Source organism: Sceloporus occidentalis, unplaced genomic scaffold, assembly GCF_023333645.1.
Source record: "Sceloporus occidentalis isolate IW3139 unplaced genomic scaffold, rSceOcc1.0.p SCAF_13, whole genome shotgun sequence".
In the NCBI taxonomy this organism is placed as follows: Eukaryota; Metazoa; Chordata; class Lepidosauria; order Squamata; family Phrynosomatidae; genus Sceloporus; species Sceloporus occidentalis.
Genome location: NW_028316993.1, coordinates 16,774,415 through 16,789,168, shown reverse-complemented (window position 1 = coordinate 16,789,168; position 14,754 = coordinate 16,774,415). Strand labels below are relative to the sequence as shown.

Below are 14,754 nucleotides of genomic sequence, written 5' to 3'. Positions count from 1 at the left end.
GATTGCTTCTGTCTAGGAGTCTGCTAATCAGCCATGCCATTTTCCAGAATGTTCCATTCTGTTCCTCTTAGTTTTTCTTCCAGTAGATCTTATGTGCCATCAAATGTGTTCAGATTTAATTGGACTCTTTTTAGACACTCTCCTTTAGGGGTTTTTGTCACCCTCATCCCCTTTTCTACCTCTAAATCTTGAGGTGATCCCAAGCCTGTGAATTATCACCATCTTGTTCATGGATAATGTCATTTGACTGTTTAAGGCTCAGCATTCAGATAATGTCTGCTATTATTACGTAGGCTCCAGATGAAAATACAGATGTTTGTCTGGGCAAGATAAGAGATGCTTCTGATTTGCAGAGCTGGCCAGCTGGGAATAGGAGTTCAGCTGCTTTGGAAGAGGCTGCACTCACTCCCTTTGGAAATCCAGGTTTATATGTTGCAGGTGCTCTTTGATGGCTGTGGCTAGGAGTGCTTTTTCTCAACTTAGGCTAGTGTGCCTTCTGCACTTGTTCCTATGGAGCAGGGGTGGGAAACTGTGGTAGAATCATAGCATTCGAAGAGACAACAAGGGACATCCAGTCCAACCACTTGTCATGTAGGAATACACAAAGCACTCCCAACAGATGGCCATCCAGCCTCTCTTAACCTCCAAAGGAGACTCTACCAACCTCTGAGGATTTGGAAGCATATTCCACTGTCAAGCAGCTCTTCCTATTGGTAAGGTGGAATCTCTGTTCCTGTAGCTTGCATCCATTGCTCTTATCCTGTTCTCTGTAGCAGCAGGAAACAAGCTTGCTCCCTCCTCAATATGACATCCCTTTAAGTATTTAAACAGGGCTATCATATCACCTCTTAACCTTCTCCAGGTTGAACATACTCAGCTCTCTAAGGCCTGTTACAGGCAGCCAAAATAAAGCTGCTTCGAGTCACAGTGGAGGTAATGGTGTTTCAATGATGCATGCGTCCCAAGAGTCCAGAAGTCGGCCAAAGCCATGCTCCAGCCCTTCAGTGTGGCTTTGGTGTGGCTTCTGGACTCTTAGGACGCATGCATCATTGAAACACCATACCTCCACTGTGACTCGAAGCAGCTTTATTTTGGCTGTCTGTAACAGGCCTAAGTCACTCCTCACAGGGCATGGTTTCCAGACCTAGTGGGTGCAGGGATTTTCTACCACCAAAACCTTCTGGGGATGCACAGCCTGAGAACAGTGGGAAAATACAAAACTGGAAGTGGTTGAAAGTTTACTTCTGGTCTTAGAATAACTAGTATTTTTTTAAATGTTAAACAGCACAGAGGGACCCTGCAAAACTATTCAAACGGTGAACTGCTGCTCCTAGAAGAAAGAGGCAGTTCATCTTTTTATGACCAGCAAAAGGACAGGTCCAGATTGTTTGGAAGGATTAAATGGCGTAAAAGTACCCTGAAAGTGTCTCCAGGAGTTTCTGGAGCCACACTTTGCCCCCTCAGAGAATCTGCCCATGATAAAATGGGCCTTAGTGGTATCAAGGTTATATTGAAATTTTATTATTACGGCCGATGACCAGCATAAAACAATATAAAAGAGTACAAGACTATACAAGATTATATTACAGCAATGCACTTAAGACGGGACTGCCTTTGCAAAGTGTCTATGCGCTTCAGCCAGACAAAAATACTACCGCTAATGTTTTGAGTATATAGATTATGGAAAGCCTGTTGCTCCCTCTTTCCTTCTTCAGAGGAGCTTATCTCACTTGCAGTCTGTTTCTGGAACCATTTCAAAGTGCTGCTTGTTCCTTCTAAGAGCCCTGAATTGCTGAGGGCCAGAAAAGACCTTTTCTTCTCTTGTCCCATGCATTAAGATAATCCAGAGTGGCTCCTCTTTATATCCTGCCAACATCCGAAGTCCATTTGTGGCAGGGAAGAGGAGCAAGCGTATCTTGTGGCCATCGTCAGCATGACCTTTTGGTATTTGGTTTAAAAAGAACTTTTCTTTCAAGCAAGTATGTGGCCTACAAGTCCAGCTGGCCCTCCAGATCCATGGGTTTTCCATCCACGGATTCAAGCATCCACGCTTTGAAAACCACCCCCAGAAATATACATTTGGAGTTTGCCATTTTATACATGGGGCACCATTTTACTGTGCCTTTGTATTTAATGGGACTGGAGCATCCGCGGGAGAATGCAGTTTCAAAATGCAAAGTGTTAAAACTGTGTCTCCCATCCCTTAAAAAAAGTAAGCCATTCTGTTTTGAAATGTTGTTGTGTTGATGTTTATTGTGAGGTCTTTTGAGATTTTCCAAATGGAAATGTGGAAGAGAGGCTTTTAGGTGATATACATGACTCTGGTGAGGCTGAGTGTCTGTTGCTGGCTTCAAGGGGACTCCGATTGTGGCAGCCCTGGAAGGGCCTCCTTGGCCAGCGAGGCTTCATCTCCTTTTGCTGGGTCTGACTGCATTTTACTCCATGGCTGTAATTTACTCTTTTGTTGTTATGTTTTAGTGTGTTGTCAGCCGCCTCAGTCCTGCAGGAGAGGCAGGGAGAAAGCAACATCTCTATTCCATTCTATTGCTATATATATATGTATGTGTGTGTGTGTGTGTGTGTGTGTATGTATATATATATATACACACACACATATACACATGAATATATATATATACACACAGACACATATATACACATGAATATATATATATATATACACACAGACACACATATACACATGAATATATATACACACAGACACACATATACACATGAATATATACACACATGAATATATATATATATATACACACACATATATACACATGAATATATATATATATATATATACACACAGACACACATATACACATGAATATATATATACACACACACACATATACACATGAATATATATATATACACACAGACACATATATACACATGAATATATATATATATATACACACAGACACACATATACACATGAATATATATATACACACAGACACACATATACACATGAATACATATATATACACACAGACACATATATACACATGAATATATATATATATACACACAGACACACATATACACATGAATATATATACACACATGAATATATATATATATACACACACACACATATACACATGAATATATATATACACACATATATACACATGAATATATATATATATATACACACACACATATACACATGAATATATATATGTATACACACACACACAGACATACATACATACACACAGAATATATATAAATTACTTAATTTATAAACTATTATTTCTTATATAAATACCATAAATAATATATATATGAATATACACACACACACATGTACACACACATAGTATATATAAATATATACACACACAATACATACACACCTCTGTTGTAAGCCGCCCAGATTCGGGTGGCATATAAATAAATCATATTATTATTGTTGTTATTGTTGTTGTTGTTAGTATATATGAATATATATACACACAAAAACACATAGTATATATATATATATATATACACACACACACACACAAACGCGTACATACTGTATATATGTATATATACATACACAATACACACACACACATATATATATATATACACACTCACAAAAGACATCCACAGTATATTTGAATCTATGCACACCTAAATAGTATCTGTGTGTATACACACTCACACAGCCCCACAGGCGATATACCTACCTACCTCCATAGATATGTATGCTCCCTAGAAAGAGGCAGAGGCCCAGCTGGAAGGGTCCCTGCTGCTGGGGGCCGAGGCTGGCGCTGAGGAGGAGGAGGAGGCCCTTTGCCTTTTGTGAGGTCAATGGCCTGGAGAGGAGGAGGAGGAGCCAGAGGAGGCCCAGCCCCCGAGGGAGGCAGGCAGGCTGCAGCGCCAGGCCCTGCCCACCGGACAAGCGGCGGCGGCGGCGGCGCTGCTGCTGAGGCTGGTGCTGCGAGGGGAGGCCTCGGCGTCTCCCCTTCCTTCCTTCCTTCCCTCCTCCGCCGCCTCCCGCTGGGCCATGAAGGAGTGCGAGTACCGGCAGATCCCTCCGGGGACCCCTTCCGCGCCTCCGGCCTCGGAGCTGCCTGCTCCTGCTCCTCCGCCTTTGCCTTCTTTGCCGAAGGGAGAGGAGGAGGAGGCGGCGGCGGCGGCGGCGGAGGGGTCCCCGGGGCGCAGGGCGGCCCTGGCCCTGGCCTCCTCTTCCTCGGCCGAGGCTCCCCGGCTGCTGGGGCGGCGCAAGTGGGAGGTGTTCCCGGGGCGGACGCGGTTCTTCTGCGGCGGGAGGCTGATGCTGGCCAGGCACAGCGGCGTCTTCCTCCTCACCCTCGGCCTCATCCTGGCCACCAACGCCCTCTTCTTCGCCTTCGAGTGAGTCCCGCCTCCCTCAGCCCAGGCGATGCCTCTCTCGGGGGGGGACTCTAGTGTGTGTACACACGGAAGGGTGTGTGTGTGTGTGTGTGTATATAAAGGGAGCCATGGGGGGCCCCCAGGAGACACACCCCACACTCCCAGGACCCCCTTGGCATTTCAGATATATATATATATATATATATATATATATATAGACAGACAGACATGCACACACACACACACACACACGTATATAGTATGTAATATGTACACTCACTCACATAGGGACATTGTGGGACTGTATAGGTATATGTGCCTGTGTCTGTCTGTGTATATACATTCTATACACACACAACACATGTCTCCTCTTATATATACTGTGTGTATATACAGGATTTTTAATAAGATACATATGTGTATATGTATAGAACATATATATATATATATATACACACACACACACAATTCATGTGTATCTATAATACAATAGATAGAGATATATGTGTGTGTCTGTGTACGTATTATGTATATATATTTATATATCTTGTGTGTACATAGAATGTATGTCTGTGCATAGATAGATAGATAGATAGATATACAATGTGTGTGTCTATAATAAAATATATATGCTGTATGTGTATATCTATATATTATGTAATATGTATATATATATTGTATGTGTACATAGAATGTGTGTATATATGTATACATACATTATGTGTACACCCACTATATATATACACACACACACAATATATATATATATATACACATATACACATACAGTATATATATATATAAAACTGTTGTATTGTACACACACTATGTGTACATACACTATATATATATATATAGTGTGCATGTTTCTGTATGTGTGTGTGATACTATATCTATGTCTGCGTGTGTACATTCGTCCCTCCACATTTGCAGCTTTGACTTCTGCAGATTTGATTATTCACAGATGTGATGACTGTGTTCTCTCTAGGAATCTCTAGGTCCTCCAGCGCAACTCTATGCTCAACTTTAACCAAAACTCACACTGAAGGACCTGGGGATTCCTAGAGAGAACCCTCCGCTAGGCCTTTGTAGCTCCTCCAGCGTAACTCTATGGTCAATGTCTAGCAGATGATGACCACAGAGTTGCACTGGAGGATCTAGAAATTACCAGAGAGGTGTTTTCTCAGGTACAAACATAGTGCTTTTTGTTATGTGCGGTTCCCCCACATTCACAGGGGTCCTGTGCCCCAAACCCCAGCGAATGTGGAGGGCTAAGTGTATACTCACACATATAGGTACATAGATATGTGTGAGTGTACATGTGTACATATGTGTGTGTATACAGTTGGCCTTTGCTCTCTCTAGGAATCTCTGGGTCCTCCAGCGCAACTCTGCCAGAAGTTGACCATAGACGTTCCCAGATAAAAACACTTCTCTAGGCAATTGTAGGTCCTCCAGCGTGATTCTATGGTCAACTTCCAGCAGACATTGACCATAGAGTTGCACTGGAGGACCTGGAGATTCCTAGAGAGGTGTTCTCTTAGTTAAAAAGAATAACGTTTTATTATTTGCAGTCCTTTCACATTCACAGGGTCCTGCACCCTGAACCGCAGCGAATGAGAAGGGCTGCCATAAGTCATAGGGTTTTCTTGGCAAGGCTTGTTCAGAGGGGCTTTGCCATTGCCTTCCTCTGAGGCTGAGAGAGTGTGACTTGGCTAAGGTCACTCAATAGGTTTTCATGGCCAAGCAGGGATTTGAACCCTAGTCATAGTGTAACACTCAAACCACTACACCACACTGTCTGTGTCTAAACACATATGCACACATGAGGGACAGCGTGATGTAATAATGGTTTGGGTGTTGAACTGCATCTCTGGAGGCCAGGGTTCGATTCCCAACTTGGCCATGAAGCACACTAGGCAACCTTGGGCAAGTCACACTCTCTCAGCCTCAGAAGATGGCCGTGGCAAACACCCTCTGAAGAAACTTGCCATGCCATTGACTCACTTATTTGAAAACAAAGATGTTTCCATCTCAGCCACTGATTTTGGATTCTGGAGTGTTGCAGGTCCCAGGTAAAGGGTGCCTAACCTGTTCCAACGCTACAGCGGCCATTCTGTTAGAAGTGAGCATCAGCAATTGCACAGCACATGCCAGAGAGCCTTGCTAAGTGCCACTGTAAATCTGTCGGTCTGTCACAGAGTCTTGTAGCAGCTGACTGTGATGTCCACTCTCTTCATACCCAGACAGAAGTAAGGCCATTGGATTAAGTAGCACTTACCACATATACTGGACCTTATGTGTAAGTTGAGGGCAGGTTTAGGGCCAAAATTAGGAATGTCAATACGACTCATGGAAAAGCCGAGGGTAAAACCTAGGAGGGACATGTAACAAAGGATGAAGCAAAGGGAAAAGATGCTGAAGAACTTACAGAATTCCAGCAGGTGTAACTGAGCTCAAAGTAAAGGCTGGATGGATGAGAGAGTAGAGAAGGATCCATGCTTCCAGGATATATGGGTTCTTGCCTTTAACCAGGGTTCCTTTTAAATATAAGAGTTAAAGTACAGTACTTAAACTGATCTGTGGATAAGTCAGCCCAGGTTTTTCGGTTCCTTTTAAAATAAGAGTTAAAGAACAGTACTTACATTGACCTTTTTTGACTAAAATTTCTAGACTTACACAGGAGCGTATACAGTACTTCCTAGGACCTGTGTCTAGGGTTGTGAACTGAAAGACTTTTGCAGATGTGTTGTGCAGTCTGCTCTACCTTTCCTCAGAAGTCCGTCTTGCTCTGTTTAGTGATAGTTCCTCACAGGGGAAGATTTCACTCTTGTTGTGGGATACGGTCGGCCCTCCGTCGGCACACATTCTTTATCCGCGCATCCAACCATCCATGGCTTGAAAATATTTTTTAAAATGAATTCCAATAAAAAAGCAAACCTTGATTTTGTTGTTTTATGTAAGGGTCACCATTGTATTATGCCACTGTATTTAATGGGACTTGAGCATCCATGGATTTAGGTATCCGTGGAGGTCCTGAAACCAAACCCCAGCGGATACCAAGGACCCACTGTATAAGCTCTTGTAGGGTAGAAGCCATGCTAGTATTTGGTCCAGGAGTCAGCAAAGTGCAGATGAACAACAAATCCCATCTGCCTTGCCATGGTGAGGAATCCAGAGAGTCATAGCCCAACATTATCTGCAGGGCTGCAGTTTTGCCCAGTCCTGATTTGGTCCATGCCCAGAGTGACCAGACGTCCTCCTTTTCCAGGACATTTGAACCTGCTGTCCAGGAGGAATTTCAAAATGCATGACCGTAATATTACATTTATATTAGTGTTTATAGCTTTTATTTGGTTATACGGTGTATGTATTTATTTCATTTCTGTGCCGCCTTTCTCCCAAAAGGAAACCCTTTTGCAAGATAAAAACATTTTAAAAAGACACTGCAATAAAATTTTTAAAACAAATTCAAATCATCTAGCTAAAACAGTATAAAATTAACGCAAAGACGTACAAAAGATATAAACGTAACTAGGACACACGCCCCATATAAAAAGACCTCTCTGTCGTGATTATATATTGAAAAGCCTGCCTTAAAATGCCCTACATTTTTCTTGAGTCTCCCACACGTTGCAGTGCCTTGTCCTCCTTTGCAGCTAAGACATCTGGTCACCCTGTCCATGACAGATTGTAGCTACAAGATAAACCTTAAGTCTTTTCGGTATTACAAGGCTTGTCAGGAGGTCTCTGTTTGCAGATATAGAAAAAAGGGCACTCTATTAAAGCGCATATTGTAAAGCAAGATTATACAGAAAATTGTACAGAGATGGCAATACCCTCCTCTGAGGGATGCATTGACGAAAGGAGAGAATGCATTGACACTTTGACTTCCAGGGGGGGCAGGATATACTAGAAATGTACAGTTTTAGGGGTCACTGCTGAAGAAGCCATGTTTTGGGGTATACTGAAGCCACCCTTTTATTTCACAGAGGTTTTCTTTCTTGTTCATGGGCTCTGTTCAGTGGTAACCTTGCCTTATCAAGGAAGCTTTCTTTCATCTGCACAAGCTGGAATGCCTATTTTGGGCTACTGTCACTTGTCTGTTACGACATTTCCATCCCATTTTGTCCCAGAGGCGCCTCAAAACCTCTGGAGCAGCTTTTCAGAACAGGCCAGGGGCTTACGTGGGTAAGACACGGACTGGCAAAAAGTAGGATTATCTAACTTGTGCGGACAGAAGCTCTGCGCTTGGCTAAAGCCAACGTGGGATGCAGCCTATGTTTTAAGGTTTTTGACCCTGCCTTTTCTCCAAAGAGCTGCCCTTTGTCACTTTTCTGACAGCTTTGTGTGGTAGATTAGGCAGAGAATATAACTGGATTAAAGCCATCCAGTGAGCATCATGGTAAATTGGGGGTTGGAATCTGCGTCCACACTACAGAAATAATGTCGTTTGATACCATTTTAATTGCCAAGGCTCAGTGCTGTGGAATCCTGGGATTTGTAGTGTGTTGTGGCACCAGAGCTTTTTGACAGAGAAGGCTAAGGCTCTCAGAAAACAACGGATACCAGAAATCCATAGCATTGAGCCATAGCAGTTAAAGCAGAGTCAAACTGCATTATTTCTGTAGTGCAGATGCAGTCTTGGTCTCTCTCCCCTTTAATCCAGTACTCTGTCCACTGCACTGTGTGCTTGTTTCTTTTTTGCCTTGGCAGTAGGACCACAGCCTGCCTTGGCATCACCAAGCCTCTTTGTGCTTGTGATTGTAAGGTTGGGGCTGCTGTTAGATTATCGTAACAGCTAAATGCAACCTGCATGTTCAGGGGCATTCAACTAAGTAAGGATAAACAATAGGTGTGTATGTGTGTGTGTGTGTGTTTCATGCTTTGCTTTGGGTCTCTTCACCTTCAAGTGTTGTTCTGTGCCTTCAGATCATTTCCAATGAGGAAATCGAACCCCGGTCTCCAGGGTTGTACACTGACTCTCAAAACACTACACTGCACTGGCTCTCAAGAGATAGTAGTCACCTGTAAAACTGGATGAACTTCCTCCACTGCACTCTGTAGTGAGTTGTTCAGGAAGCACTGATCTCCTATATCTGGGGTTCTTTCAGATTGGGCTAAAGAAGCATCTGTTCCCTTAATGTGTTTCCTTGGGGTTTTCTAGTTGTTGTCACCACATCCACTCATTCTATTATTTTTGGGACCACTTGGAGTATTTTCTTAGATAGGTGCTATTGATACTTTGATACTTTCACTTCAAGGGTGGCAGGATATACTAGAAATGTACAGAGCTTTTCCAAAGGTTTCTTCCTTCCTTCCTTCCTTCCTTCCTTCCTTCCTTCCTTCCTTCCTTCCCTCCTTCCCTCCTTCCTTAATGGATGTAGTTTCCTTGGGTGGCCTTATGATTTGAAGAGCAAATCTTCTCTCTTAGTTTTTCCTAGGAGTTAACGTGCAAACGTGTTGTTTTGCAAGTACACTTTTACAGCACTGTATCTACAATGTTTTTTGTTAAATAAAGACAGATATTGTTCTGATATCACAACAACTTGAGGATGGGACCAAAACTGGAATTGCCAGCAAATAGTCTGGGACAACAGAAACATTATTTGGATGTTTTAAAGAAAGACTGAGAATTACAGTAACAAATGCTACCACTCACAAGCAACCTGCCAGTGTATTTCCCCTGTCTGCCATGCATGACTTTCCCCCTGTGTCCTTACAGCAGTGTAAGAACAGTTCAGACTGCTCAGCTGCCATGCAAAAGCATTTGCCAGCAGCCTCTCTGTGACTGCCATATCGTGAGAAAGCAGGCTTTAATCTTTCTCTAACATGCTTTTAAGCCCCCTGTTAGACTTTTTACCACTAGATGCTTTTAGTGAGAGATGGGGGGGAAAACTTGTGCTTGCCAGCATCACATTGTGGTGCTTTGTGTTGCGCTTTCTCTGTGTGTGTGTATTTTAAAGGTGCTAATTCTCCTTTTAGGGCTGCAGCAAAGGGTCACATCTTTCATTACAGACCCCCTCTTTGACTGGTGGGCTGCAGCTGCCTAGTGGGATTAGCGCTTCTTTGGAGAAAGAAGAGTGATGGAGGATTCAGGGATGAACACGAAGGGCTTATTGCATGTCCTTCTGTCCTTGCACAAAGGAAAAATCATGGGGACAGCTGTAACAGATGATATTGGTGTTGATCTGGTGTGGCTTCACAACCGAACTTGGGAGATGCATCAGATGCCTTTAATCCTCTCATGAGTGGGTTTCGGGAAGTATTTGGGCAGCTTCCGTATATGTGTTGGGAGTCTGTGTGATTATCAGTGCTTATAATAGTAAAATCCTTTAGCAGAGTGGAGGAGAGACAGTGTTTTTGCATTTCCCTTATATAAACGGCTATTTCCCCCCAGAGTGCTAGTTTTGTCTAAAGCCTCTGTTTGTGTGTCCTGCTTGTCCTGTTTTTGCTGGTGATTTAATCTTGCCTTTTTAGTAGTCAGGCCTAAGAGTTCATTGTCTGCCATGTTTTTGACAGGAAGTGCCTGCAGCTTCAGGCTGGGTGAATAGAGATATCACCCTTGACATGACTGCAACTATTAGTCCCTATTGGTAGACCATTGAATTAATAAAACTTAATTGTGTATTGGCTTGCCTAGTTCCCTCTAATTCAGTGGGTTTATTCTTATGGAGATTTATAACTGGATTTAGGCCCCTGTCTTTACTAGTAGAAATCACTCCACTAAATGCATCTGAGGGCATAGACTGAAGTCTAGGAAAACTCATGCTGCCAACTTCTTTCTTTTAGTGAGTCTCAAAGGTGCTACAAGAGCTCTCTGCATACTGATTCTACAGACTAACATGGCTATATCTTTGAATTCTAGTAGAAATCAGCAAGTCAGACATATGTCAGATGTTCAGTTAGCTTATGTCAGCTGCATTATTGGTAGATATAGACATCAGCATGGTTGCAGTGTATGTCTCACTGTGTACATCCTATACCTCACCACCACTGACATACAAAGTGCATGCTTTCTCTTGCTTTGTATGTGAACTGGCTCCTTCAGCAACTTGGATGTCTATAATTTGCTGGTAGTCATTCACATGTACACACCTGAATCCATTCCCTCTTGAGTTCATGTTTCTAGAAGCTGGTTTTTCTTTAGATGACTTGTTAATTCTGTTCCTTGTGCTGACATGATAACCCTTTTAGTTCAGTTCTGGAACTCTGCACCTTCCCCATGATTGAGAGTTAGATCAAAAGTTGGTACAAAAGTTTGAAAGAAAGAATGACTTGTTATGTGACACACGCACACAATAGGTATTCTTTAAAGAAATCAAGGTGTTCTTTGCCCTACCTGCAAGGACAAATTCTTGGACAGCAAGAGTTTTGTGTTGTCTGCTGCCTTGTGTTCTTAGCAGAGTGGGAAGAAACAGAGAACGAGTTGCCTTCCAACGATATGTTTGGATCCAAAGATTATTGACAATGAATCTGTTTAAATATATTAGAATTGAGTTTTTTTATTTAAAAAAACACTAAAAACTTTAGGGTACGTTTATGTTAGTGTTTGAAACTGTCCTGGGTGTCCTTATAGACAGACTTAGGTGTAACTACTTGAGAATCAATTCTGTTGACATCAATAGAGATTGTACTGTGTGTATGTGCCTTCAGGCCGCCTCTTGACTTATGGTGACCCTATGAATTTCATTGGGTTTTCTTATGCAAGGAATACTCGGAAGTGGTACCTAAATGTAAACATAGTTTATCACATCTCCAGCATATAATAAACATTTCAGGAAGGAATAAAGGCTGCTTTGACTTTCCCCTCCCATTTCTAGAGTTTCCAGCTTTTAAACCAAACCGTGTCTTGAACAGTGGCTTGATGTGTCAGTTTTAGGAAGTAGAGATACTGTATATACTCTTGTATAAGTCTTGAAATTTTAGTCAAAAAATTGACCCAAAAAACCTGAGTCGACTTATCCGCGGGTCAATATAGGTACTGTATATATGTAGTGTTTTGTAAGTTCTTTGGCATTGTTTTCCTTTGCATCATCCTTCAGGTCTTTTGTTACATGCCCCTAGATTTTACCCTTGACTTATCCACAGGTCATATCAAAATCCATAATTTTGACCCCAAAACTTGTCCTTGACTTATACACGAATTGTTTCCCAGCTGGGCATAACGTCGTGTACTGGTTTCTGCGATCCACGCTTCTGTTAACATCACAGGAACAGGCAAGGCCATTTTTTCATGATCAACCCTGCTGCCATCACCATCACAAACTGACTTGGTGATCATACCCTAGCTCCCTATAGCCTTTCAGTTCTTTCTGGCAAATGATCCCATCCTTTGCAAATCTGTTCTTTCACGAAAAGAACAGAACAGAAATAGTATTGAATTCCCTCATGACGCACAGCTTACTCCCACTTCACAACTCAAATCAACCACCCACCCTTTCTCCTCGCGAAAAGAATACCATGGTTACCCTTGACAACTCAAGACTTTGTATGTTCAGATTCTGTACTCTTAACTCTCCTTGTCCTCTGATGACATTGGGAAATATACCTTGTCTCTTGGTACTGAGTCTCAAATAAGAATTTAAATAATACTGACAACTCTGGATTCAGATGGTGTTCCACTGCTTTTAAAAAGGTTCTGCTTTGATCTGGCTTACATCAAGACAACATTATCAGCAATCTGCCCAATGGCTTTGGTGCACCAGAATGTAGGTCTGAGTGGTTGATGGAGACATGTTTATCAATTGCTGAATATATGGTTTTATCTTGAGTAGAAGAACATAGGAGAAAGTGCTGTGCTTCAACAAGAACAGATACTGCTATAGGGCATTAAAGGTTTGTTCCCCCCAATCTTTGTTTTCCAACACAAAGCGATTGCTGATCCAGTGTGGTCAGACTATATTGCCTTGGGTTTGCATAGCCTTTGACAAGTAACTGTATCTCATGGTTTACCTTTAAAAAAATAGAATCATTGGGGTTCATCGATCAATACTTTGACAAAGTTCCCCATGACATTCTTGCAAACAAGCTGGTAAAATGTGGGCTAGACAAGGCAACTGTTACATGGATTTGTAACTGGTTGACTGACCGAAGCCAAAGGGTGCTCAACAATGGCTCCTTTTCATCCTGGAGAGAAGTGACCAGTGTTCCTACACTGAAACACACTCCCTCGGAGTGTAGTGGCTTCTCCCTCTTTGGAGGTCTTTAAACAGAGGCTGGATGGCCATCTGTCGGGAATGCTTTGATTTGGAGTTCCTGCATGGCAGGAGGTTGGACTGGATGGCCCTTGCAGTCTCTTCCAACTCTACGATTCTATGATTCTACTGTCATTGACAAATCATATTTTAAAATTTAACTTTTTAAGGGACTACACCCCTTATTTTTTAAGACATCGATAGGGGGGAAATCAGTTTTAATAATCCTGGCAGGTCATGTGGCTGAACTGACCTCAGAAATGGAATTGTGGGATGTAGAACTAGCTTTTGCTTGCTGATGAAAAAGAACATTGAGGAAAGAAGTGCTCTAGGAAGCACTGACTTACTGCAGAATTTGTAAGATATCTAAAGAGGCAGGAAGGATGTAGTTGAGGAATATGCTGTGAGTCCATGTTGTGTTGCAAATTATCATGTCCACATAAGATAGCCACTACTGTTCATCATGTACTTTATCACATTGAACTAAATGATCTACTCTGTGGATTTTAGAGACCAATGTGCGCAGTAAGAGAAACCCACTTGGGTGAAAAGCCGGTACAGTGAGTTAAGGCCCTACTTTAAAACTGTATTGTTTTCATTTCAGCTGTCCCTTCCTGGCTCGTAATCTGACCTTGGCCATTCCTATCATTGCTGGCATCCTGTTCTTTTTTGTCATCAGCTCTCTGCTGCAGACCAGCTTCAGAGACCCTGGTATCCTGCCCAGAGCCACCCCCAGCGAAGCTGCTGATCTGGAGAAATGGATTGGTGAGTGCTTCTTGTCATATTTTTACTTATGCAAAATGTTTACAGATGCTGTTTGTGATCTGATGGTATCCAGCATCCTAATGCAGGCAACTTCATTTCCTGAGTCTGAAGCATTCTGGCAGGGGACACAGGGCAGTAGGTTTGCCAAATGTTGACTCGGGGGTCTTGGATACCTGAAGCCAGAGGTGAGGAACTTTTTCCCTGTTTTCAAGGACTATAGCGCGCCTGCACCATACGCGGGCGCGCCATACACGGCCTTGAGCATATGCGCTCAAGCCGCGGGGCGGAAGGGGCGTCGCGTCCCATTCAATTAAATGGGCGCGCGCACCCATTGCGCCCCGCGCCGCCGTGCATGAGCCCCATTGTTTCCAATGGGGCTCGAGCATAGGTGGAATTTGCCTTACGCGGCGGGATCCGGAACGGATCCCCTGCGTAAGGCGAGGACGGA

At 42.8% G+C, this 14,754-nt stretch overlaps 1 protein-coding gene and 1 long non-coding RNA gene across 4 annotated transcripts in view; one reads left to right on the top strand and one right to left on the bottom strand.

The window, feature by feature from the left end:
- Positions 1 to 2,233: 2,233 nt before the first annotated feature.
- Positions 2,234 to 3,869, bottom strand: LOC149305091 (uncharacterized). The gene is made up of 2 exons (XR_016271900.1): positions 3,700 to 3,869; positions 2,234 to 2,500 (listed from the first exon to the last, which is right to left on the bottom strand). It is a non-coding gene; the product is annotated as an uncharacterized LOC149305091 (long non-coding RNA).
- Positions 3,870 to 3,940: 71 nt separating this feature from the next.
- ZDHHC18 (zDHHC palmitoyltransferase 18) overlaps positions 3,941 to 14,754 on the top strand; it is a 34,654-nt gene continuing 23,840 nt past the window's right edge. For all 3 annotated transcript variants that reach the window (XR_016271819.1, XM_089478311.1, XM_089478315.1), the window contains exons 1-2: positions 3,941 to 4,365; positions 14,146 to 14,306. Coding sequence is in view for 2 of the 3 variants with exons in the window: in XM_089478311.1 (XP_089334437.1) it covers positions 4,016 to 4,365; positions 14,146 to 14,306 (511 nt within the window). In the remaining variant the exon portion in view is untranslated. The remainder of the gene's footprint in view (positions 4,366 to 14,145; positions 14,307 to 14,754) is intronic.